The 26,500-nt window shown below is 41.8% G+C and overlaps 1 protein-coding gene across 2 annotated transcripts; it reads left to right on the plus strand.

Annotated features, from left to right (window-relative positions):
- On the plus strand, positions 1-25,983 carry cbl (Cbl proto-oncogene). Of its 2 annotated transcripts, XR_015844265.1 has the most exons (17): positions 1-938; positions 5,956-6,203; positions 12,705-12,851; positions 13,441-13,597; positions 14,299-14,420; positions 15,200-15,337; positions 16,087-16,174; positions 16,306-16,437; positions 16,512-16,730; positions 17,413-17,544; positions 18,776-19,192; positions 20,040-20,128; positions 20,868-21,068; positions 21,151-21,239; positions 21,321-21,524; positions 21,827-22,412; positions 25,912-25,983. XR_015844265.1 is itself a non-coding variant. In XM_088301011.1 (16 exons), exons 1-16 carry the CDS (start codon positions 792-794, stop codon positions 22,120-22,122), a joined length of 2,826 nt encoding a protein of 941 aa, XP_088157137.1. In that variant the 5' UTR covers positions 1-791; the 3' UTR covers positions 22,123-25,494. The 2 variants fall into 2 exon arrangements, 1 of the variants encoding a protein (XP_088157137.1); XM_088301011.1 differs by lacking the exon at positions 25,912-25,983 and having other exon boundaries at positions 21,827-25,494.
- Positions 25,984-26,500: the final 517 nt, after the last annotated feature.

Raw genomic sequence — 26,500 nt, forward strand, 5'->3', positions numbered from 1 at the left:
TCCCGATCACATTCACCCTGCGTGAGCGCGCACAGCGAAGGCGTGGAGTTTGGGATTTTGAGGGGCGGGAGGGAGCGAACGGAAAGAGACGAACAGGAAAGTAAAGGGCCGCGCTTACACGCGTCACAAAAAAGGGGAAACAGCAAAGAAACGATACTGGGCCATGTTGAATTTCCACCGTAATTTAGTCACTCTTGTTCCGGCGTGCGTCTCTGAGCGTCTAGCACTCCACGGCGCCACTTCCTCTCCGGAGCCGTCGGCGAGCGGTTACCGCGAGCCTCGCCGCACGGGGCTGTCACCCAGACGCCCCACTTCCCCTTAGAGCAGCAAGTTAAAGGGCGCATCGACTGCCGCTGACTGCATACTGGGAGCTCGCCAGGAGGACGGTAGAGGGGACGCTTTGAGTCGAACCGGAGAAACGGTGCTGTTGTCCTCCTCGCCAGGCTGCGCGTGTGCCCGCACGCCGAGGCGCAGAGCACCGCGGCTAGCCTCAGCTTAGCGCGCTTCGCACTCGCCGTTGGGGGGGGCTGTGTTAGCCACGATTGGGCTTTTACTCCACAAACTGATCGCTTTACTGATGGAAGCCTTAACCCGATAGTCCCCCCTCCCTTCCTCTAACCCGTCGGGTTAGGGGAACTCGCCGGATTTGCCACTCGGGCGTTGTCCTCGCCAAGGGGGGTGCCGGCCGGATCAACACTCACCCACCCTCCGTCCCCGACGCCTGCCGCACCTCACCTGTCTGCGGGTCCACGAGACAGGTGAGACCCCATCCGCCGCCGCCGAGCCTGAACATGGCTGGCAACCTGAAGAAAGGCGGAGGGCTCATCGGAATGATGAAGGATGCCTTCCAGCCACACCACCACCACCTTCATTCGCACCACCAGCCCGGGGCCGTGGACAAAAAGACCGTGGAGAAGTGCTGGAAACTGATGGATAAGGTTGGTCAAGAGCGACCCCCCCCCCTTCCCCCATGAAGAGCGGGTGCTCAGAGCGTTTGCTAAGATAACTGCGGCTAACTAACGATAAAATAGCTAATCTTGTGCTAATGTGAAGCTAATCAGCTGGACGGCGACTTGGCTAGCTCGTGTTAGCGAATTGGCTAATTTGGTTTTAAATGACGTTTCGAGGCAGCAGTGACTGGTTGATATTCGCTCTTTTAAAAGACAACACTTAGAATGCTGCTAACTTTAACTACGTAGCTGTGTGTTGATTAAAATTTGCATTTGAGAGATTTGTTTATTCCTCGTTTTTTTTCCCAACACCGCATATTTAACATTATACACAGTGCGACATGAATCCTTTGTTTTTGCTGTAACATTGACGCCAAACATATTTGCAGCTGACATGAATAACAAGACCGGCACTGCGTTTTGCATATACTTTTTTTTTTTTTTTTTAATAAATATACACAATATAACACGTGTTTGTTGGTAGATGTTTTTCTGGAAACTCTTTCGCAAAGCAACATGAAAAAAATGTTAACTGGGCGGACTGTGTAATTTCACGGTGTAGGCTCATTTCTTAGGGGGGGATTCATGCATGTTAACCTCCAGTTTGCTGTGAGCATCACATTGCAAATATTAGCGTGAATAGGAAGACAAGACACTCTTTTGTGTCTTTTCCTCTTCCAGTGAACCAGAGCAGTGAGACGTCCTTTATTAAGAGAAACCTCATCATAATCATTTGCGTTCTGGTCATTGGCTTTGGTAAGCCTAACCTTTAAGATAATACAAGAGTCATCTTAGTGTTTCACTTTATTTGAGCTAATACGTTAATTTGATGAACCAGACCTTGCAGGTCTTGTTACTATTTGCCAACTGTGGGCTTATGGAGGCTCTTTGGTGATTTAAGGACAATATAAATATATTTGACTTGATTACCTTTGAATTGTAGTATGCATCTGCATTTGAATTTCTTTGTTTTTATTTGTATTATTTTATTCTTTTTTGTGTCACCCTCAGTGTCCCCAAACTGAAACAAGTCCAGTACAGGTGGCATTCAAAACAAAATTTAGACATGCCTTTTGCCATGTTTTGAGGCATATAAGGCAATGCATATTAAATAAATGAATGACCCAACCTCATCAGAAATCTTCCATTCTGGTGACATCCTAAGAATATGGTCGAATGTTTTAATTTTCTTTTGAGATGAACTGCTTAACATTAATGTGTTGATCATCTTGTAACATCGTGATTAACGCCATTGTACAGTGTTGCGCCATTTACTAGAAATTGATGCTTTATTGAGCGGGTCTGAATGGGCCACTCTGCTACTGTGAGTCTTATTTGGTGAATGTCTCAGCAAAAGCACATTTCATATACTTTCCTAGACAGATGGTATGTTTTCCAGGAACACTTATGAACGCTGCAGAAACACCGAAGCATGTTCTTGCTCGTTTACAGTTGAGGGCAGAGAAAAGTGCAGCTTGGTTCTAATGCCTTCTTCAGGTTGGCTTTGCAGTTTTGAACTTGACTGGTGCAGTAACGCTTAAAAACTGAAATATGGTTAAGGAAATTTGAAATGCTCATGTGGACTGCTCGATAATTCTTTGGCGTTGAGTTATTAGTACCTGTGTGTATACAGTATGCACACGTGTTAAGCTGAGTCATGCTAGCGTTCTGTGCTTGTTGATACAAGTGGCTTTAGCTTGGCAACAGTCTTATCAGGTTGGAGACACTTCTTGAATGTACTCAAGCAGTGGGTCCCAACCTTCTTTTCTTTTTTTTTTTTTGCGTTATAGACTGGTTCAAACAATGCTTTTCGACCATCAGCCAGCATTTGGTGGGTGGGTTGTGTACTAAAAAAAATGACATAATTCATCCCGTCTTTACATTGTTAAATTGCCGGTTTTAAAACCTCGGTAATAGAACTTAAAGACCACTGTTCAAGAATATAAAAGTGTTCCTCTATCCCGTAGAATGTCACATTTCAAGCGAGAGGTATCATTTAGTCATCCCGGCTCCAAAATATTGTGAATCCTTTGAAAGCACTGACCCCTGATTAGGGACTTTTTGGAGATGATTCTAGATTTCCAGCAAAATACACAATTGCCCTCTAATATTTTTTGGGGAACGTGACTTCCACTGAAATGTGACTCCTGTCTCTAACGCGGGACATCATTGAGGTCCATCATGATGAAGATAAAGATGGCCTTTATTAGTCCCACAATGGGGAAATTAGCAGTGTTCCGGCAGTAAAGATAGAGGTCTCACAGAGATGGCGGCGTAATGTAGCCGTTAATGTATAATATTAGTAGCAAATATCTAATCTATGCAAATATACACAAATCCCAATGTACATACATACATAAATCCCTCAACATATGCAAGTGTAAGGAAAGACTCCTCTAACATCTGTCCATGGTAGAGGGGAAATAAACAAAAATGCTGCAATGATAAAAAAAAAAAAAAACCTCATTCAAGTCTTGAATGCGTCATTTCATTGATTGGTTCCTAAATGGATGTTCCCTAATTCTTGAAACGCAATGACTGAGATTTGCACACGATTGATTCTGAGTAGGCCGAAGTAGTATAACGCATGATGAGAACATGACCTAAATAACATACTTGGAAATTAAGGATTATTTTACATATAAAGTACTGAGAAAACTAAATTCCCCACAATGAACATTTTTCTCCAAATTTGTTGGACCGGATTAAAACATTTAACGGGCCGCATCTGGCCCCAGGGCCGTAGTTTGCCTATCTGGCCGTAATCAGTTTCTTTGTAACGATGTCTGCACGGTATTGCGGTGTTTACGACAAACCTTTGTTGCAAATCGAAATGGTGTCACATCAGACTACAGCTTAAACGAGTCTTTTGAGTAATTAGGGTTAATCTGTTTAAAAAAAAATGCCCGAGGCAGTTTTTCTTCCTCGAGTACCCGCTTATTTGCGTGTACACAGCCAAGAAGACCTCAAGCTAACCGCAGTAACAATTGTTTATGCAAAGCATGACACACACCTCCAACGTGGTAAGAAGGACAACTTCAAAATAAACCTTAGCGCACCGACTAATATATGGACATCAATGCAGAGGTACGCTTTTATTTTGAAGTTGTTCCCAGCCGTGTTCCGCGGCGTAACGGCTGATTTGACTCACCTGCCAGACTCTGTGTGGAGCCGTTTGCGGTCATAAACTGTTGCTGCCGACTTTTTTTTTTTTTGCTACCAACTTCAGGAACGTAATTCTAATTGAGGGCGCTTAAAAAAAAAAAAAAAAAAAAAATTAAAAAAAACACTTAATGACGCTGACACCAGAGCGCTGGCTCCAGTCCTGGCAACGGCAAGCGCTCACAAAAATATGCATTTCAAATCCAAATTACAACTTTTTTTTGACTGGCTGTAATTATCGGCGTTGTTGGTTTAAAAGGTTGAATTCACAGCTCTCCTTTGACTGTTTTGGAGCAACGTCCAACGGTTTCCGATACAGCGACGCTCGTTGGCATCATAATCGACATCGCAGCTAAAAATTACACGCAACCTGGTGGCGCAACGTCGAGCGACAGTTTTCAGGTTGGCAGAAACTTAAGAGCCCCATAGCGATGACCACCTCCAAGTTTTATATTTGAAAAAAGAAAAACATGGTCAGGCATTCAATTTTGCATTCATTGGTTTAAGATACAATTAATCAGAAATCCGAAATCCACACAATCAACATAATTTCTATAAAAATATAATCAATAACTGATGCTACAAGTGCCTCAATAGTTAATTACAATAGTTTTTTTTTTTTTTTTGAGCCACGTCCTGATCCTCATGTCAGGGTGGTGCTAAATGTGCCACACTTCCTCTACATCAGACATTGATGTGACTGTTTTTCGATGGTCAGCAGTTTGTTCTCACACAACTACGATGACTTGATTGAAACAAACCTACGGTCGTTGCATCATAGCAGTCTGTCTGGCTACAAGGAAAAAATTCTTCCAGTCTGTCTGCTTTGTACTTTTTTTTTTTTGGATGGTCAACAGTGACTCATGTTGCACAGTAGGATTAGTGAAACAAAAGGTTGGACATTAGTCAGGATGATCCAAGAAAATGCAGTCCTGTGATGATTTTTGACCACGGTGTGTTGTTGAATAACAACAATAGACGACACACACACACACACACACACACACCCCCACACACACACACACACACACACACACACAAAAACACCAGATGAATGATTATCTCTCAGTTCACCAATTACTGTATTCATCTGTGTAACATCAATGATTGTTTGTTAGGCAACAGAAGTGAAGGATTCAGTGCTAAAACCCTGGATGATAATGCAAATACTTAAATTTTATGTCGCGTATACTCCCAACAAGGCTGCCTTGCGAGCGATAAACGTCAATGATTGGATTTTAAAGAGCTCGGAAATGGTGCCATGCATGAAAGCAGGTTGCCCATTGGCCTCTTACTGAGGCTTTTTGTTTGGTCATGAGAGGAAGCACTGTGCAGCGCTGATAAATTGCGGTGTGGCCATAAGGGGTGCACTCATTGATATTCACAATGCTACAGTAGCCGTTATCACGGAGGCTTGCACCTCGAAGAGCTCCAAGCCGTTGTCACGTCTCCTTGTTGTGCGGCGCATGGATTACTCTGCACACAAAACGCGTGTTCTTGATATGAAAGGAAACAGACGATATGATATAACATTCTCTACCGCAGTGCTCCTCAAATAATTTCTGTTACGCCCGCCCCCAGCAAGAAGAAAACGCCACTGCACTCTCCGCCGCAACTATAAACTGTCGAGTTAATGATCGCTGCGCACAAGGTGCAAGGAGAGCGTCACTGCCAACTACTGGAGTGATTGCGCAATTACATTTTATTGTAGTACGGCGGAAAAAAAGCATCCAAGAGGGGACTCACCCCACTATCTGAGAAGCACTCCTCGACCGTATGTTTATTTTCTCCTCTTCCGCTTCTAGTGTCTTAACTCTCTGCCACATTCTCTCCATCTTTGCAGGTGGTGCGCCTGTGCCAAAACCCCAAATTGGCCCTGAAGAACAGTCCCCCTTACATCCTGGACCTGTTGCCAGACACCTACCAGCACCTGCGCACAATTTTGTCCCGCTACGAGGGCAAAATGGAAACCCTGGGCGAGAACGAGTACTTTCGAGTCTTCATGGAGAACCTGACCAAGAAGACCAAGCAGACCATCAGTTTGTTCAAGGAGGGCAAAGAGCGCATGTATGAGGAGAACTCGCAACCCAGGTGAGCTGCGTGTTGTTTATTCCATGAGTGAACTTTTTTTCTCCCCAAAATCGGAGCTGCAAATCCTTTGTGTCACAACAGTTGGAATGAATAATTGCAACCAGGCTCGTCGCCCTGTGGGTGTTTTCCGGGTGCACCCAAATGAGAATTGAGTGTTGTTGTGGTCAGAGCATGTCAGCATTTGCGGTCGGGCTCAGAACTGTGTCTCATTTACAGATGTTGCCACTGTTTGTTCCTCCAAGTCTGTAGCATCTTCCTTGCATGGCAAAAAAAAAAAAGTGACATGCTTCTCTTGGTGTGCGGCCTTGAGCGTCTGGCGTGCAGTTGTGTGCAGTGATGTGAGTAAGTGCAATTAGTACGGAATGAGCCCAATTGTCACAAAAGGACACTAAAGGTCTCTTAAGCGTCGCAATCAGCTCAAAGTCGCTTCAGAATCAATTAGGAAATTCTCAGAGGTGTCGACGATTTAAGTCTCTCATTGCCTTGCTTTTGTCATTTCGCTTTTGTGTTGTGCACTTTTGCAGCTGCTTCTTCTGTTAATCATTTTTGTATTTATTTTTTTTGTAGGCTTTGTTCTGCCAAAGCAATTTCTGTGTTGTTTTGCTGCCTGTGTTGATCGGAGGTCCAATGAAATAATAAAGCAGATGGGAGTTGATAGAGCGAAACTACCCGTGGCATGAAAGCACCTGAGGCTGTCACCACAATTAAGTTTGCTGTCGAGTTTTTAACATAATATCATGAGATGTAGATGCAAAACCAATAAAAAACCAGACGAATAGTGAGTATCCTCACAGGCTGACAAAATTCAACTGAACAACTTAAATATTCGGATGAACTAATCGCACAAAGTGACTGCACCAAAGTGAAAGGAACATTTTAGGGAAGTACACACGGCCAGTTTAAACTCACAAAGACCGCCGTTGTCCATGCGGAGAAGGCCTCGACGTTGGCCTGCTTGAAAAATCTATTGGATCAACAAATGATTGGACAGGTGGAAAAGTTAAATTAATCCTAGAATTACTTTTTAAGTCAGAAGTTAGTGTTTTAAGTAGTGATGCGATAGATTTAAACTGCTTGAAATATGCGTTGATGTAAAAAAATCAAAGTATCGATTCGCAACGCCTCGCTAATCGGAGCCGCTCTCTCGTGTCTCTGCTGCAAGAAAAAAAAAAAATGCATACACACAATGCCTTGCATGTTCCGCACATGCGCATTCGTGGTAATCTGGGTCATCTGTGAAAATAAAATAAAATAATAAAAAAATAAAATAAATTAAAAAAAAAATAAATTAAAAAAAGATCGAATCGATATCAGTGACTGCAAAATGAATCGAATTTGGGCTTGTGTGAATCGTTACATCTAAATCGTCGTGGCATTAGCGTGACTTTAGCTTCAATCCGTGCTCACGTTTCAACCTCTACCATGACTCGATTCCTCCTTTTTTAAGTTACAATATATGACGTTGGGCGAGCTTGAGACAACTGAATGCAGTCTGCGATTTAGACCACCCCTACTCGCTCGCCTCCGTAGAAACCTCCTGGAATGTTTGTCTTTGCGTGCAGAAGTACACCTTAACACATTACGCTATAAGCTAATGTTTGCGCGCGCTAAACAGCAGTCTTCACAGCTTTGACGGTGAGCCGAGGGGAGGAGGTGCTGTATATTTAGCATGCAGACATGCAAGGGAGGAAGAAAAGTTCCCGGTGTAAGCGAGCCAAGATGAAAGCGAGTCCTATGACAATGAGTAACTTAATAATTAACGCGCTGGCCCAGATTCGGCACCGCCGTCCTCGCTCGTCTACTATTTGTAATGACAAATAATGGCACTGTTTCAGCATCCCTTCCGGTAACATGTTGTTTGTTACCTATAAGTCACGAGTAATTATGGGAAAATGAACCTTCAAATTTGCTTCATGAAACAGTTGTTGTATTTTCGAGTCCTCTAGATGGCACTGTTGGTTTAAATACCATCGCGATGTTTGTTGTGATAGTCCTCGAGCTTCTTTAGTTTGTTGTTTCGATGGAGAAGTTGCTGATACTGAAAAGGTGACATTAAAATGTTCACAGCGTGAAATATATTCTGCACCTTTGTTGCACAAATGCCTGCTGTGGTTGTCGTTGCAGGTTCAGTACCTCCAGGTGTGGGCATTCTGAATTTTTTTTGTTTACCAACACAGCACCCTCCTGAAATATGTGTTCCTATTTATTTGAAATGTACCTGACTCCCCAGTCAGAGAAAACAAAATGCGCCCCAGGGAGTGCGTGGCTCTACTTTGACTGATTAAGATCTGAAAATCTTACCACGTACTGGAAAGCTCTCTTGGTCGAGTCCCACAGGACCAGTATGGAAATGTTATTGTCAGTAGCTGCCGGGCTAATGGAAGGGAAACAACTTCAATTCAACTTAAAAAAAAAACGGTAAAACACAGTCATGGTTTATGATACTTGATGGATAATAATGCAAATTAAGCGCTGTGAATAAAACATTGTAAATATTGCGCAATCGGTTTTGTGTGGGGAGTCTTTATGGTCACAAAGGATGACAAAGCCGAATATATATAATACAGTACGTTTTCTGATGCATTCCCATCAAAATAATGCTGTCTTTCAAGTAAAAGGCCCGGGATGCATGTTTAATATTTTATTCTGCAGTTTACGATAACTTAGTTCAAATCGAAGTTGGAACGGGGGCCATAATCACTAACCTACTCAAGCACAGGAGTAAATTATCCATCCAACCAACTATCCATTTTCTTTACCGCTTCTCCTCATTCAGGTCAGGGGTGAACGGGGGAAACGGTAATCCAATATGACTTTAGGCGAGTGTCTTTGTCGTGGGTGCACCTTGGACCAGTTGCGAGAGCCTAGAGACATTCTCACCACTTTCCAATTTAAAGTCTTCAATTAATCTAACATGTACTATGTGACGGTCAATATTTGGATTTCAAAACACCTCTTGGCCAAAAATATGAAGCGTTGAATTTTTTTATTAAGTGTCAGCTCCATGCCTCTCTTTTGGGTCCTGACGAGCAGCCCTGTGAATTTAGGGACCAAAATGTGGCTTTTCAATTCGCGCGACAGACTGAAATTTAAATAGGACATTTGAACTGCTTAGAGCACCACGTGGCGCACAGGTTAGGAGATGCTTCGATGTACTTTTATTTTGTTTTTGTTTGGCATGTTTATTGTGTCATTCACTACCAACCAAGTAAAAAAAAAAAAAATCTTGTATAAGAGAAAATTCTTTGACGTCTTTAGCCGTCAATGGTAGTATATAACTGATAAAATTGCAGATTTGGGTACTGATTAAACAACTAAATTTTCTTATTTCCAAATCAAATGTATGAACTTTTCAGTTTTTGTGACCAGTCCTGCTGAGGCAAAATTCGTAACAATTTGTGTAAATGGAAAAAAAAAAAAGTTTCCATTGCTCTATATGTTGAATAACTGAAGAGATAAAATATTTGACTTCCCCTGAATGGCTGCGGCTCCTGCTTCTTTGCTTCATTGATTTACGCCCGTTGCTTATTCTGGCGTCCACATAACTTCCCCTTACATGACTGGAAGAGAACGTTCTCATCCATGGTTTGTGGTTCAACTTTCAAGTTTAGCTCTTGGTTTTGTTGTTTGAATTAAAGTGCTTCACAGCCGTACAGATATGTGTGACCTAGCTTGTTTCCTGCTGCAAAATTTGGAGGGAGCTCTGTTCTATCTATCCGGTGTGATTGTTGGCCCTTTTCAAAGTTTGCTGCTGTGTTTTTGGGTCAAAAAAAAAAAAGTGCCACAATGTTGTTTCACACCTCTCCTTCATGCACATTTTTCATATGAATCAACCCGAGTGTGGTGTTGGTCCTCATCTATCTGTAGAGAAGGAAAAAAAAAAAAAGTGTTAGTGTCATTCTGCCTGCACTTCCGTAACAGCGAATCGTCATACGTGATTCCACCAGAAGCTGAACAAATGCCGTTTTTTTTTTTTTTTTTAATGCATTGGCAGTCCACACATTTATGTTGACATTTACTCAAACAAGCAGTGTATTATGATTTTTTTTTTTTTACAACACTGAGTTCTACTTTGAGGCTGCTGATGAACACGGCGTCCACTCGCTTCTCTGTGCAATCATCTCCTCTTATATTTCAATCCTGAGCCAAATGAGCTCAAATATGCGCAAATACCGTGTCTAACTAATTATTGAGAAGATTATGCCCAGCAGTGCAGATTTTCAAATCTAATCTCTAATGGGAGTTTTAACGTGGGGATTAAGACAGACGCTAATTATAATACACTAAGTCAAAGTTGCTCAGGAAATTAGAGCAAGCTGTTGGGTTCATTTCGGTGCTTGTTTGTGGACTTGTGTGGTTGGATCAATACTGAAGTGCTCGATGTTGAGTGCTGTTGCCTGATGGAGAGCTGATGTGAAGCCAGTTCGGTACATTTCAATTTATAAAGTGATGATGACCGCAAGAGGATTGGGACGCTTTTCAAACTTGTGCTCCGACGATGTTTCGCTTGTTTGCTTTGATGGATTTTCAATGAATATTTCAATTTGATTTAGAAAAGTAGAATTTAACTAGTGACCCTATTATTTTGTCGACATTAATCTTGTCTTGTTGTTGGAGTGGCTTCCATTTGTGTTTTTAGTTAAAAAAAAAAAACGCCTCCTGCTGATCCCTGCTCTTGATCATCCCCACTTTCTTATAGTCGTTTATTTTTAATGTGAAGTAAGTAACGTAAAAGTTGAACAAAATCCAGACAAAGATGGACAGGGCACATCATTTGAAGTCCGAAAAAAAAAATGTACATAAATAACTACTTAATTACGTGAGTTTTCACTCGTTTTCCAAATATTAGGGGCTCTGAAATGCTGCGGTTTTGTAAGAGACTTCATGACGTATTCTGTTTGAGGGGGGGGAATCTTTAGTAAATGACCCCTAACACTTGACCCTGTTAATGTGTTGTTGATGTTAACCGTGGCTAGTCCCTTATTACATATGACTGTCAATGTTTTATCGTAACTGCCATCGTAACGTCATTCAGCGGTGACTGATGTCCAAATGTATCACAAATAGAGCTTTGTCTTTAAGCCGCTGTACGAGTCCCAATTTGTCCGAGCTTCAGCGATCTGAAGTGACTGAAAATGTTATGCAAACAACATTCGATTCGGTGTCACTCTTCCAAGACTTTGCTTTCATGTGGCCCATCTGAATTTCCCTCGTCGATTTGAGGAGCAAAAGATAATACAGCTGCGAGCTGACATTTGGGCTACTACTAAATCCAGACAGACGTTCATTCTGTACGAGCTGACCTTTGCTGCTGTGCTGCGCCGTATTAGCGCAGGCCGGTTCTGGCTGACGAGCTGAACTACTTTATCGCAGCCAGCAGGAAACAGGAAGGGAGCAGCCAGCTGCAGGGTCAGAGGTCAATCTATAGCACTAGGAGGGATAGCGTGGTGGCGGGGGTTGACAACAACCTAGTGTTCAGGGGGGAAAAAAAAAAAAAGCTCTTTGCTGCGGTTGCCGCCAGGGAGAAATGAAACATTGCAATCAAACGGGGCTCTTTTGTGTGCCTCGGCATTGTTCATGTTGGCACAGCAGCTTAGATAACAGCAACAGTTGTAGGGGGTAGTACAAACACTGACTACAGAGCTGCTTTTGTAGGATGGAGATGCCCGGGAGAGATGTTTAGTTCCTTTAGTTTTTTTTTTGTTTTTTTTTTAAATAATAATTAGGACACGCAAACACTCAAAAGATGATGCACTACATAAGATGCAGAGGTGTCAAAGTCAGATCCAGAAAGTTAAAAAAAAAAAAATCCTCAGGCACAATTTTCTCTCTTCAACACCAATTCATTCATCGGCCTTTTTATTTCCGTCGCTATTTGTGCATGTCAATTTCTGCTGCCCAATATCCACAAACATTCTTCTTGTGTGTCTGTGTTCATAAAGCAGGGCTCCCTTAGCATCACTCCGGGTGCTACAGGACTTTCCCAACACTGCACTCTTTCTCTTTCTCCCACCTCTCATTTCTTCACTTGACTTTTGTCTCGCCGAGGAAACTTCATATTTCAATTTGTGCTTCTGGAGGGGTTCTCCTAGTCTGTTTGGTGCGCCGCTTGTCTGACAATTTCATCACAGTTTGTATGCGGAATGCCAGAAACAAAAATAATGCTGCTGTCGAGCTTGTCACATGAAGCAGGAAATTCAATTAACTTACTAATATAATAGTTTGTAGACAAGAGAAGTCTATATATATATATATATATATATATATATATATATGTATATATGTGTATATATATATGTATATATGTGTATATGTATATATATATATATATATATATATATATATATATATATATATATATTTATATTTATATTTATTTATATTTATTTTTTTGAACATGCATACTAAGTAGTCTCCTCCAAAAGATGTTTTTTAAGCAGCAATGCCTCGTTATTGTGGCCGCACTTTAACCATAAATTCTTGTATGCTCCGCTTTCACAGGCGGAACCTCACCAAGCTGTCTTTGATCTTCAGCCACATGCTGGCCGAGCTGAAGGCCATTTTCCCCAACGGCCTGTTTCAGGGCGACAATTTCCGCATCACCAAGGCTGATGCTGCAGAGTTCTGGAGGCGTGCCTTCGGGGACAAGTGAGACGTCACTTGATGTTGTTATGACAATTATTTCGTATTGTTGCACAGAATTTATGACAATAGCCAACAAAAGTCATGTTATTTCTTCTCCTTCCATTTGAGTACTGGCCACCGATTCTTGATAATGCCATTATGTTGCGTTTTATTTAAACAAACTAGGGCTGAGAGTAATTTTTTTTAAGTCATATTCTCTCAATTTGTATTTTGTCTGTTCCACTGATGTTAAAAAAAAAAAATCTGGGACACGGGCTTGTTTATCACTGCGTTAAATCAATTTTCCTAGCACTCAATAAGTGTTACGGGAACTGAGGACACAATTCTTTCCCATTTTTGCTTGATGAAGAACTTGAGTTGCTTAACAGCCCAGGGTTTGCATTGTCGTATTTTGCACTTTATTATGCGGCACACATTTTCAATGGCGGACAGATCTATTGAGGTCTGGTTGAAATGAAATCCAATCAATTCATTGCTTATCAAAAATAATTATTAATTTATTTACTTAATCAGTGTTCCGCTATTATAGTAAATATATATTATTTTTCTTTTTATATTATTTATTTATTTATATATTTTTTGGGTGCCACAGGACCATCGTGCCTTGGAAGGTGTTCCGTCAGTCTCTCCACGAATTCCATCCAATCAGCTCTGGCCTGGAGGCCATGGCCCTCAAGTCCACCATCGACCTCACGTGCAATGACTACATCTCCGTTTTTGAGTTTGACATTTTCAGCAGGCTTTTCCAGGTAGTCGGTCATCTTGTGCTGTTTATCATACGCTGAGTTGGCCTTCAGAAATGAGAACTTGACTTTTAATGTGATGCGATGTCGACTAGACATTTTGCCATGATGATACATTTTTCCGTGCTGTCGTTTTCAGTCACATTTAATCATCTGCATTTTTTTTTTTGCTGCACTTAGAATAAGTGCAATTTTTTTTTTTTTTTTTTTATTAACCGGCAAATTTGACAAAACAGACTCCCGGCACAATCCATATTTGTTGTCTAATCAGATCCGCAGAGTTGTCATGTAACTTTTTCTTTAATGGCAGTGACCTTTGAGACTCATCAAGTTGTTTTGCTTCACTTCACACTGCAGGCAAAAAAATATATGAGGCTGGTTGGTGAATCGTCTTGTCACTACAAGTAGAGACAAGCCTTTTATTTATTTTTTTGCTGTGCTTTTGGTCCACGTAATATGACCACTTTTGAAGTTTGTGTTGCTTGCACTTTTAATCCGACGGTTTAAATGTGGAGTTTCACTTCTTGCAATTTCTGCTTCAGTTTTAATTGTTGCTTGACGATCGCCTCACAGTGACGTTAAGCACTATTCTCATACATACAAGCAGCTGTTTTATTTTTATTTTTTTTCTTCGTTTTTTTTTTTTGGGGGGGGGGGCAGTAGGCGCTGTCCACTGATTTGTCACACTTTCTCTCTCTCTCTCACAGCCTTGGTCATCCCTTTTACGGAACTGGAACAGTTTGGCAGTCACACACCCGGGTTATATGGCCTTCCTCACTTACGATGAGGTCAAAGCACGACTGCAGAAGTTTATTCACAAACCTGGCAGGTGAGCAAAGGCCACACATTTGTTTTTGTTACCAACTAATGCTTTTTTTCCTTTTTTTTTTTTTTTTATTATTTTTTTTTTAATAGTCTTACAAACAAACTATGTAACGTATTAAAGTGCAGTCATGAAAGTAGTTTTCCACAGAGACTAAGGCCCATATGCACGTAAAAATTCTTAGTCTGTCTACATGTGTTGCTTCACCGTTTGTGTTCAAATATCTGTTACTTAAACGCTTTTAACACCGTGACTCTGATGAACAAGAAACAAAACTGTTATGCAATAGGACTGTGTGTATTTTGTGACCATTATGATTTTTCTGATCACGTAAAAAAAAAAAAAAAAATTAAATCCAGTCTTAATGTGCAATGATGCAATAACAATTCGACGTTGGTTCCAGTTCAGTTCGGCATGTGTGAGTATGTCTTTGTGTAGTGCTGGTACCTAAGCATCAATAGCTTGATTGTGTGCCGAAAGACGACGTCGCTGCTTTGGCTGGCCTGAGTGGCGTGACGTTTACTCACGTTTGTTCCTCGACGCGAACAGCATGACACGACGATTTATAGCGCAGTTTTTTCCGTTCGAACACCTCACAGCACACCAACAAGCCCGAAAGCAACAACGTATCACTTGACCAACGGCTACAGACGTCAGTCGACGTGCATCATTGCAGCGTCTGTTTGCACCAAACGTCGTCCTCATTTAAAACACAGTGTGAACTTATCCAGCACGCCATCTCACCTTTTTTTTTTGCGTTTCTTTTCTCATTGACGTCTCTTCAGTTACATCTTCCGACTGAGCTGCACCCGGCTGGGCCAGTGGGCCATTGGCTACGTGACGGCGGATGGAAACATTCTCCAGACCATTCCTCATAATAAACCTCTCTTCCAGGCCCTCATAGATGGCTTCAGGGAAGGATTGTAAGTCCAGAAGTATTCACTTTGGCATGCTTACAGGAGAGTGTCATGCAAGTCTTAGGCAGCCATGAGCTGACTCATGACCCGTTTCACAGCCGTCATGATCGTTCGTGAAACACAAAGTAGCTTGCTGACTAACAAACAGATGAGAATTTAAATTAAAAAAAATAATAATAAAAAAAATAATTTACTGCCATTGACGGCTAAAGACGTCAAAAATCCATTTTATTTTCTCGGCTGCTTGTGAATGAGTTAATAGCTTGACTGTGGTCTGTACTTTTTTACTAGCATTTTAGTTAGGTTTAGGTTTTGCCATCATTTAAAATTTGAAGAAAAAAAAAAGTCATTTTATTTGTTGATATATTCTTGACAGAAATCGGTGTATCCACTAAAGTTTGAAAATGGGTATTCAAGAATGAGCACATGTCATTTGCGAACCCGATTTATTTGATTTTATTTTCATTTGGATGCTATGTGTAGTATGGCCAAAGTAAATTCGAAAAAATACGGTAATAAATATATTGGAATTACTGGAGTCGGTCTTATGTGGGTTGTGCTTTACTGTATGTGCTGTGTCAAAGTTTCCAGTAATGGTGTCACAAGTTGTCAGATGTTCTCAGGGCGCATAATGATGAAGCAGTCATGTGTTTTTTCCTGACCTGCATTGAAGTGGAAAAACTTGTACTTTGTAGTTTGAATTTTTCTGACCCACCTCATGTTACCAAATCACCTTTGCACCTCTCCACCTGCAGCTATTTGTTCCCTGATGGCCGACCCCAAAATCCAGACTTGACAGGACTGTGTGAGCCTTCGCCTCAAGACCACATTAAAGTCACACAGGTCAGAGCAGCATGCTTCTTCAGAATAAGAAATAGAAATGCGGGGAAAGTCCCGGCAGTCCTATACCACAACTTTCAAGATGCTCTCTCGTGATCGTGCCGGCTCATGACTGCCTTGTCTCTCCCCTCCAGGAGCAATACGAACTCTACTGTGAGATGGGCTCCACCTTCCAGCTGTGCAAAATCTGTGCGGAGAACGACAAGGACGTGAAGATTGAGCCCTGTGGTCATCTCATGTGCACCTCCTGTCTCACTGCGTGGCAGGTAGTACGGGAGACGCTTGTGGGTTTCTTGCCTTTGGCCAAGGGCACATTCCTTACCTCTGTCGTCCTTTGCAGGAGTCCGAGGGTCAAGGCACGGGTTGCCCATTCTGTCGCTGCGAGATTAAAGGTACCGAGCATATTGTTGTGGATCCGTTTGATCCGAAGGACAACAGCGGGAGCTCCTGCAGAGGCCTGTTTGGGGCGGAGGGTGCGCCGTCGCCTAGCTACGACGACGATGACGATGACAGGCTTGAAGACCCCCACCTAATGATGAGCAAGCTTGCTTGTACAAAGGTAGCTTGGTGCAAAGTGTGCTCATATTTTTTGGTCAATATGTTTTAATAGGTTTTTAAACCAATAAAAGCACCTGAATGGCATCGTCGACTCGTGTCTCTGCCGATCGGGCTTATTGTAGTTAGTTTTTATTTATTTTATTTTTATTTATTTATAGAAACACTTAGTTTTAGTATTAGGTTTTTTTTGTTTGTTTTACTGGCATACACCATATTATGGTGTTTGTTGGTAAAAATTCAACAAAAATAGAATTTTAAATTTAATTAAAATTTTGATGATGCCGGGGTATGATTCAACAGTCCACAGACTTTGAATTACAACAACTGCAGTGCATAGTATTAATACCATTTTTTTTTTCCAATTATGAGTCCTACAACCTAAACATTTCAAATTTCAACATGTTAAAAAGATTTGTCCATTAAACGTTCTCCGGAAACTAAAATTAAAGTATCCGCTCCTCTTATGAAGTGTTTACACTGAAACAGTCATTTAATGTCTGTCTAATTTCAACCTCAACATAGTCATGATGATGAAGGAATTGATGATTCTCTTTTTGTCATGTCAGCCGGTTTGAGGAAGTTGCATGCTATATTCCGTCTCACCTAAAACTTGTCCGATTCAGTCCACTTGACTTCTTTTAACTTCTGGCGACATTGAAGTTGTTTGTGTGTGCGTGATGCAGGTGGAACGTCCCCCGTCACCCATGTCCATTACTCCTCAGTCATCCCTCCCACCCGTGCCACCCAGACTAGACTTGCTTCCGCACAGAACGCCGAACCCACCTGGGGCCTCCAGTCCCGGAGTCACGACTAAGGTCAGTATTATAATAACAAGCGTGAGAATAAATGTTATATATTCTTACCGATCATTACACAAGATGATGTCTGTTTTGCATTCAAACGATTAGTCAACTTCTCCGGTTCACCTTGTTCTGCTCCATACAGCACCGGTGCGACGGCGGAGTTCAGAACATTCCGCTCTATTTTTATTAATCGATGCATTTTACGAAGAGTTAATCAAGGCAGTCTACTTGGTGAGGGAGTTGTTAGCGCCAGTCACACTTCTAAATATGGCTCGTACAGATAGTAAGCGTTGAGGAAATGGCCCATATTGTGTTGTCACACTTCTGAGTCAACCAATGACAACAATGTTGTTAAGAGGAAGTGGGCGCATTCTGTTGCTGTGTGGCAAAGTTTTACCACACAAACAGCACTACTGTTTATAGACTTTTGGGTCGCCTACATGACATCCGAATGTCTGGCACTCTGCTGGAGTACACGGGCAAAGGCAAAAGCATCGTTGTCTTGCAGCTGCTGCTACCGTAAAGTTTTGTCCGCCATTGCATTATACAAAATTTCAGTTTGATTTATTTATTTATTTATTTTTTGGCCAGCTCTTTGTCAAAATATGCTAATTTAGGTTTTATATGTAACATTTCCATTTTCATCCTACTATAATTCAAAGCAATTAAAAATCCAAAACACAAGAACTGAGACATGTTAACCACTTTTACTGCTGAGGGGGAAAAAGATTTGCTCGCTTGATAAAATTTTTCAAGCCTTTCCCCATGACCAGTGTGTGTTTGAACTTTTGAAAGGTTAAAAAAAAAAAAAAGAATTCGCTCTCACACACACGCACACACACTCGCTCAATAACAATATATACAATAACATATTTTTTGTGTCCTGAGTACATAATGCAGCTACATGTATTCTATTACTGCCACTATATAATAAATATCGTTTTTAAATATACAACAATGATGTGGCTTGTTTTTTTTTGTGTTGTTGTTTTTTTGATAAATCTTTTTTTAAAGTGTATTACCTATGAATTTGAAAATCAGCGCTCTCCAAGGGCAGGCCTTGTAGTGATGTATTTCTAGTTCATTATTAATTTTTGATCTGACGACTCATGAGATTTAGATGTACCTGACCAAGCTTTTGACTGGTGTATGGTGAGAGCAAATAAACTCATATTGTTTATTACGTTATATCAGAACAATAAACGGCCCTCATGAGGTATTTCTATCGCCTTGTCCTCTCCAGGCAGCATCTCATCACAAAGATAAGCCCCTTCCCCTCCCCCCAGCACTGAGGGATCTCCCACCTCCACCTCCTCCAGACCGCCCCCACACGACCGCCCCGTGCGCGGAAGGCCGCTTGCAGAGACGGCCCCTCCCCTGCACGCCCGGCGAGGCTCCTCGCGATAAACTGCCTCCAGCGCCCCCAAACCGGCCCACCACTGACTGGAACTCGCGGCCTGTTCCCAAAGCCCCGACGGCCTCGTCTTCATCCTCCTCACCTTCCTCGTCCAGTCAAGTCTCCGTTTTGGGTGTGGACATTCGTGCAGGTGTCAGGGAGCTCTCCAACCGACACTCCCTCCCTTTGGCGCTGCCCTCTGCTCTGGACACACGCTCAGACCCGCAGAAGAACAATAACTCTCTCAGTTTGGACCACCAGCTGGTGAGCACAAAATACCACACCCACACGTTCAGCTTGTCTTGTAATTTGAAAAATATCACGCAGAGTTGAATGAAAGATACACTGTTGTCTTGTGTTTAGGAGTGAGTAATTGGAATTCCTGGATTTAAAGAAGAAAAAAAACTCAAGGATTTTTTTTCTATGCTTTGACTAACTTCATATGAGAAGGCAAACATCAAAATAAAATTTACGTTACCAAGGGCATGGACGTCAACGCCGTTGTAGGCTTTTAATACAAAGTTGTTCCCAGCAGCTCAATCACTCTTTTTTTTTTTTTTTTTTTTTTTAGGGACACAAAAAAAAAACCTGTAATTACCCTGACATTGACGTATGACGCTTGTTGCCACAGTTATCATTTAGCCGCTAGCCGCTAAGATAGTGGTCCATATCAGAATCAGAATGCCTTTTATTGTCATTGTACTCAGCGTACAACGAGATTGGCTCTCGGGAAGAAACTGGGCTGGCAAGAGCTGGCAGACGACTTTTCAAAGACAATTTCCTGGGCGAAAACGACAGCACACGTTTGCTGACACCTTGACACAGTTGCAGTTGCTACTGAGATATTTTTTAACAAACCAGGATTACTCAGATGTGCAATTTAGCTGGTAAAATTGCTATTGTGGGTTAAAAAAAAAGTATTCTAAAATCTAAAAATGGAAACCAGACGGTCAGTAATTAAGTGGGGTGTTATTTTCTATGTATTCATAATTTTGTTTATTCGATAGAATTTTCACAAGGCTATCCCAACACCAAAAATATTCAATAGCTGCAGACCTAATTATGTGAGCTTATTTTTTTGTTTTGACCCACTTCACATTTTCCATTTCAGAACTTTGTCTCGGTGATCGGACAAGATTATGACAACCCCAAAGTCAAACCATCATCCTCTGCCAATGCCATCTACACGCTGGCAAGCAGGTATTGGCATCGTTTTGGTTTTACAAAGCATGTTCGTCTAATGACCGAGCCTCTTTGCATTTCTTCCTCACATCAAGATGGTTCTGGGCTACAATTGTGCCTGACAGCCTAAAAATGAATGGCTGAATTGATTGCCACAAAAAGTGAACGCTTGTTTGTGTCAGCCGCGTGGTTGCCTGGTTGGCTTCCGTGTGACACAATAAATTGGATAAACAAAAATAATAATGGATCGCTGTACTAGTAATACGGTGGTACCTCAGCATGAGAGTTTTTTTAGATGCAGGCCTTTTATTTATTTATTTTATTTTGTTATTGAGTTAAGTTACAAGAGCTTAATCTAGCATTGATATTGCGGTAGTTAAAATCCTTTAAGCAGTGGATATTTGAATATAAACAGTGTCATAGATCAACTTTAAGACAATAGAGCAATACTCGCAGGTATATTCTTTATCCTCCTTGAAAAATGATTAATATTACTGTCTGAGAGCTTGGAAGAGAAATTCTGTCAATTCGTCTCGTTGTTATACTGCCCCCTGGTGGCTAAGGCGCACACATCAGGAGTTGCAGCACAATGTTGTGCAACACTGTCTGGTCTGGAGCAGCTTTTTTTTTTTCATTCATTTGAATGTCAAAAGATTATTTGAGAAATGAGTGTTAGAGTTATGACATGCAACGAATTTCCCTCATAAGTGAAGGCATCACTGCAGTACAACGCATTCTGTTTGTTTTTTCCTCCCAGACCGTCTTCAGTGGTGAGGTCAGCGACAGGCGAGGAGGCCCGAGACAGCGAGGAGGAGTCAGAGTACATGATCCCCTCCTCTCGGCCCGTCCTGCCCCCCATCGCCGCGCCCCCTTCCGGGGAAAGCCCCCCGGTCCCGAGGCCTCCGCAACCTCTCTTTGCCATTCAGGCGCAGACTCAAGCCATCGCTTTCAACATGCGGTAATCCTTCAAGATGGCTCGTGTCTGATGAAGATGCTTTATTGTAGCGACGTTGCTCAGACGTGAATGTTTCCATTCACAGGCCAACGCTAGCCGAACTGGAGGACGCCCCCCCCATGTACGAGGCCATGTACAACATCCAGGCCAGGTCGCAGGGAGCCAGAGATTCAGGTTGCTATGCTACAAAAATAAACACGCGTCAATTATCCTCTGTTGCGTTCTGATGCATTCTTCCCAACTCCACTAATCCAGATTATTCGGAGCTCCCGCCTCTGCCCGTGACCAACGGCCCAAGGGAGCAGCACATAGCAGAGGACAGGGACGATGAGGACAATGGCTACGATTTCCCCAAACCACGATTGCCCATGCCCCCCACCCGACAGACCTTCTCGGAATTGGGAGGGTCCTCCTCATCAACTTCATCCTCGTCATCGAGCTCATCCTCCGTGGCAGCGTGTAAGTTTCCAATGACCCAAACGTTCATATTTTTAGATGGAGCAAGCGCAGGGAAAACCGGAATTATAATAGTTTGGGATTTTACATTATAAAGTAGTTGGGATTTTATTTTAGTTTTTTCATTTTGACTTTTTTTTTTTTTTTTTACCTCAATTAATTTAACTTTTTCTTTTAGAGCATGTATGTTAGTTTTTATTGTTTTTTTTCCAAAATTTAAAATTTTGAATTTACTTTAGTATATATATTTGAGCGTAAGAAAAAAATTAACGGGTCAGTATGAAGTCTCTTCCTTGTCTCTTTAGGCATCTCGGAATCCGTAGAAGCCCCAGAGAGACCTCCCAAGCCCCTCCCGAGACGCATCAGCTCAGAGCGTCGACCGAGTCCCGTCCCGCCCATCCCCGGCCCTCCCAGTTGCGGTGCGATGGGAGGCGACGTCAACCCTCAGATTAGCAGCGAGATCGAGCATCTCATGAGTCAGGGATATTCGTACCAGGACATCCAGAAAGCACTGATGATTGCACAGAACAATATCGAGATGGCCAAGAACATCCTGCGAGAGTTTGTCTCCATTCCATCCACGGCGCACATTCTCACATAGCGCACTCGGCCATCTCGCCCTGCCTCGGCTCGGTCCTCGTTTTAAAGGTCGGCACGGCTCGTTGCCCGCGGCCTGACCCTCCCGCCCTCTGGTGCTTGTCGACGCCCCCGCCTCGCTTCGGCCCGTTGTGGAATTTTGAATTGGCTGGAGCGCGCAGCATCTCTTTCAGCAGCCTTCTCAAACTGCGACAAGAGCATCTCGCCAGGCCTGACTCGGCGCCCGAGACGTCAACAACAGGACGCCTTTCGGAAGCCTCGCTGAAAATGTAACCAAGACCTCACGAATAAAATGTATGTCTATATGAAAGTTTAATATATGGTTAAATGTATATTAAATGTGTGTAATATATACAAGTCAGTATGTGAAACAATGTCCGCTTTGAGGGTCACTCTTGGTACAAGCACCGTGTGTGTGCGTGTTGTCAAAACGGCGATGGAAGACACTGATTGGCACCACTGCGTTAGTTTGTGTTTGTGTTTGCACGTGCTTGTGTGTTTGAAATGTTCGTGTGTTTGAACATCCATCCATTATCTGAGCCGATTATCCTCATAAGCCCTCAAATTTTTTATACCCTTGCCAAATTTACTTTGTGATTTGTTGAAATGAAAATGACAGAAGGAAGTTGCTCATTATGCGACAAAAAAAAAACTATTCTAAAAAAAAATATTTGAAAACAAACAGTTCGGAACTTAAGTATAATTGAAATGTACTTTTTTTTTTTTTGCATACCGCAAGAGGAAGAAGCCCAAGGTAATTGCAATCATCTAGACTACAGGCATCAAACTCAAGGCCCGCGCAGCCGTTCAGGCCCGTCGCATCATTTTATGCGGCCCGTGAAATGCAAATCCGTCCCAAAATTTCAGCCCCGTCAGAAATTTGTGTAGTTACTGTACGGCCCGACACACAAACCAATTTGTATTACGCGTGTGCGTGTGCAAGCATGTGTGCCTGAAAAGAATGTGGATGTTGTAACGTTGACCATCACGCAGTACCCGACTGGCTCACGTTTGTGCGATCCAAGGCGGCTTGATTTTATTTTATTTTTTTATTATTTTTATTTTGTCTGCTGACTGGTTCAGGTTTCGTTGCCCAGCTCAGTTGCGGTGTTACGATTTACAAAAAAAAAAGAAATATATTGTCATTGATTTCTTTTTGGTAATGTATTATTGTAAAATGATCCTAAATATTGTTCTAATTAATTCAGAAGTGCTTCACTGCTGCTACTATTATTTTTATTATAGTGTTAAACAATTACGCCTTAAGTGTACATTTGTGAGTATTTAACCTGTCGTCGTCCTTTAAAGTGACAGTATCGCCGTTTTCGCCGCAGTCGGTAATGTAGCATACTTGAACGTGCAAAGTACAAGCAGCTTGAGAGCTGTCAACTCTGCAGTGTGAACTTTTTTTTTTTTTTTAACTTTCATTCAGGTGGTCATAGCAACACTAAGCAAAATGCATCGCCGACTTAACAATTCCGGGCTTACGTCCAAATGACGTCACAAGTTAAGATGGCGGTCAAGTCGGGGAAAACAAACTCGGATCATTGAATAGCTTTGAACTTTTGGTCATTGTCTTTTGATTTGTGAGAATTATTTTTGATTTCAAAATGAAATTCAACGGTGTTTGACGACATTAGATGAACGTCATTATTAACCATTTGGAGGAACGACGCAACTAAATTACTCCATGTGGAGTATGGAGGCCAGCAAATATGTGATTAACATGCCAGGTTTTTTTTTACTGCATTTATGTAGTTAAGGATGCAAGCTGGTCAAAACCTAAAAATATGTAGGAATGAAAACTCGCGAGAACGATTCTTACCACTTTCTCCGAGCGGCAATATGAAATAGCTTCGTTTCCATCATGACTATCCAAGCGCACATGTCGGCATAATTTTCTGCCAACTTTTCATACTAGTCATCGACAAGAGCAAAACAATAGGGTGGCTTGTTTTCCCCGACTCGTGCACTTTACATCGTGGTGTATATATAACAGAAATGCCTGGATATCAGCAATTGTCAGTCGGCGTTATCCTCAAGTACGGGAGTAGCTGCGGATGTAATGGGCGAGCTCACGGTTCTGTTGGACGTGAGAAGCCAATTCACAAAAATAACTCAGGAATAACATTTTTTAGACCCGCCGAGTCTGAATCAATGAAGTCACTCTAGTAGCCTTCGCCCCTTCCCTACGTTTCTTTCCGTCATTCTAACTTACGCAGTATTTTCCACGCCAAGGTCAGCAGATCTTGTAGAGAGGATCTTCCAGGTACTTGGAATGAACACACACACACAGGAGCGTTGAGGTACATTGATGCAACACACACACACATATGAAGAATGTCTCTGATGCTTGTACAATATAAGCTTATTCTGGTTTCAGCTGTCCGGCCGATCCTCATTTCTGCGTTTGTGTTCCTAGTTGCCTTGATAAACTTCTTGAATGCCGTCTAATGGAGTCTTTGTTACTGTACTGTTGCAAGGCAGCGTGTCGCGTGTGGATTTCTTCGCACAGTATACCAAATTGTGCTTTGATACTGTCACTCTAAAGGCGCTTGCAATCATCCAAAAGCCAAGAATGCTGTTTTGCTCTCATTTTTTACATTCCTCTATTCTGTTAAACCCCCAACACACACCATATTTTGTTCACCGATGGGAATAATTCTCTGAAGCAGTGCCATTTGTGTTGAGATCAAGATTGACTGAGGCCTTTTGTCGTCTGTGTGTGTGCAGGCCTCGTGTTTTGTGTCCACGGTGTGTATTTTGAAGAGTGTGTGTGAGTGCACGTGTGCAGGTGTTTGCGTGCAGGCGTGTGCGTTTAAGTGGTCGTGTGTATTTTTTGAGTCCTCTAGATGGCACTGTTGGTTTAAAAAAATGGCAAGTCAGCCCAATGTTGATCCGAGAGTGCCATCTACAGGAGTCCCAAAAATACTACAACTGCTTCACGAAGCAGATTTGAAGCTTCATTTACCCATCAGTAGTCACGTGTAAGCAGGTATTTGTACGTGGGAAGGCGCCTGTGTGTTTTAGGTGTGTGTGTGTGCGTGCTGGTGCGATTGTGCAGCGTTGCTTCATGTATCTCTAGGTCACAGGTGCTTCATCCAGCAACACCTGCCGTTTACCTTTCCTCTTAGTTCCCAAAACAGCCCAAGCACATCCCTAATGGCTGCTTTCTCTGCGCATGCACGAGGAAGGTCATGAGTGCTGTAATTCGGATATGGGACCACAAGGGGGAGCTGTGGTCCCACATATTTGAGTCGACAGTCTTTAAACTAAAAAAAAAAAAATAAGGCATTTATTAAATTCGCCCCGTGTTTTTAAAGCTCATATCACTTTGGAAGACTGCACAGTGTTGTTAATAAAATTGTACGCAGGAGATATTTTGTGATTGTGCTCATTTAGTTGTCGACTGTATTTTGTTATTTAAATGTAAGTATGGTTATTTATATGTTGACTAGTTTGACAAAAGTATTGGGACACCTTAATGTCATCCATCCACTTGTGTAGCATTTTCCCATATTGGGGTCAAGGCTGGAATTTAGACAAACATGTATCTTCACATTCACATCGTCGGACAATTTGGTTTAAAGAAGCAAGAGTAAACCGAAAGAGTGCACCTGCAAATTCCACTCGGAAAGGCCGGAGCCAAAATCTCCACAGACACACTGCCAATGTCTTCATTGTTGTCCAGATTACAATTTTCACATCAGTTGATGTGGCTTAGTGTGTCAATATTTTTTACCCTAAAATGTATATCCTAACGTGTTTTTTTTAATCATTTTTGTCCTGGCAGATTGACAAGTATAACTAGTTCATCATTTTATCATTCGACCATAAAAAGCAGCAAATCATCTTAAACATTCTCCAAGAGGACAAAGCAACAGACGAGCTCAACGTAAGTACAGAAGCGATTTCATGATAAAAATGTGTTAAAATTTGAATCCAATTGAGATTATTGAAGCTTTCCAGCTCTAGAAAATGTTAGTAAAATACAGATTTTCTATGGACTTTTTTTTTTATATCACAAAAGCTGGCATTTGAACAGGGGTGTGAAGACTTTTTCTATGCACGTTATTTGTTAATTATTGTGTTAAGTGTCTTCCTTGCAGGGTGTCACAGTATCTTCCCAGTAGTATTAAAAAAAAATGCAGTCTTCAACTAGCCATTACTTAAATATTTTTGTTTTTTATTTTTTGACAGATAAAAGTCTAATCAGTTAAATTTTGGGGGGGCAGAAACATTTCATTAATTTAATAGCAAAATATCATAGTCCAAACTAAAACTATGCTATATGCATGATTTTTTTTTTTTTTTTTGTGCATGTGTTTGCGTGCTTAAAACCCCTGAAATGAAAAACAACAACTCTAAAACTCCTCTGGAAA

The sequence above is a fragment of the Idiotropiscis lumnitzeri genome, chromosome 7 (assembly GCF_059441095.1).
Source record: "Idiotropiscis lumnitzeri isolate Australia: NSW breed Sydney's pygmy pipehorse chromosome 7, RoL_Ilum_1.0, whole genome shotgun sequence".
Taxonomy (NCBI): domain Eukaryota; kingdom Metazoa; phylum Chordata; class Actinopteri; order Syngnathiformes; family Syngnathidae; genus Idiotropiscis; species Idiotropiscis lumnitzeri.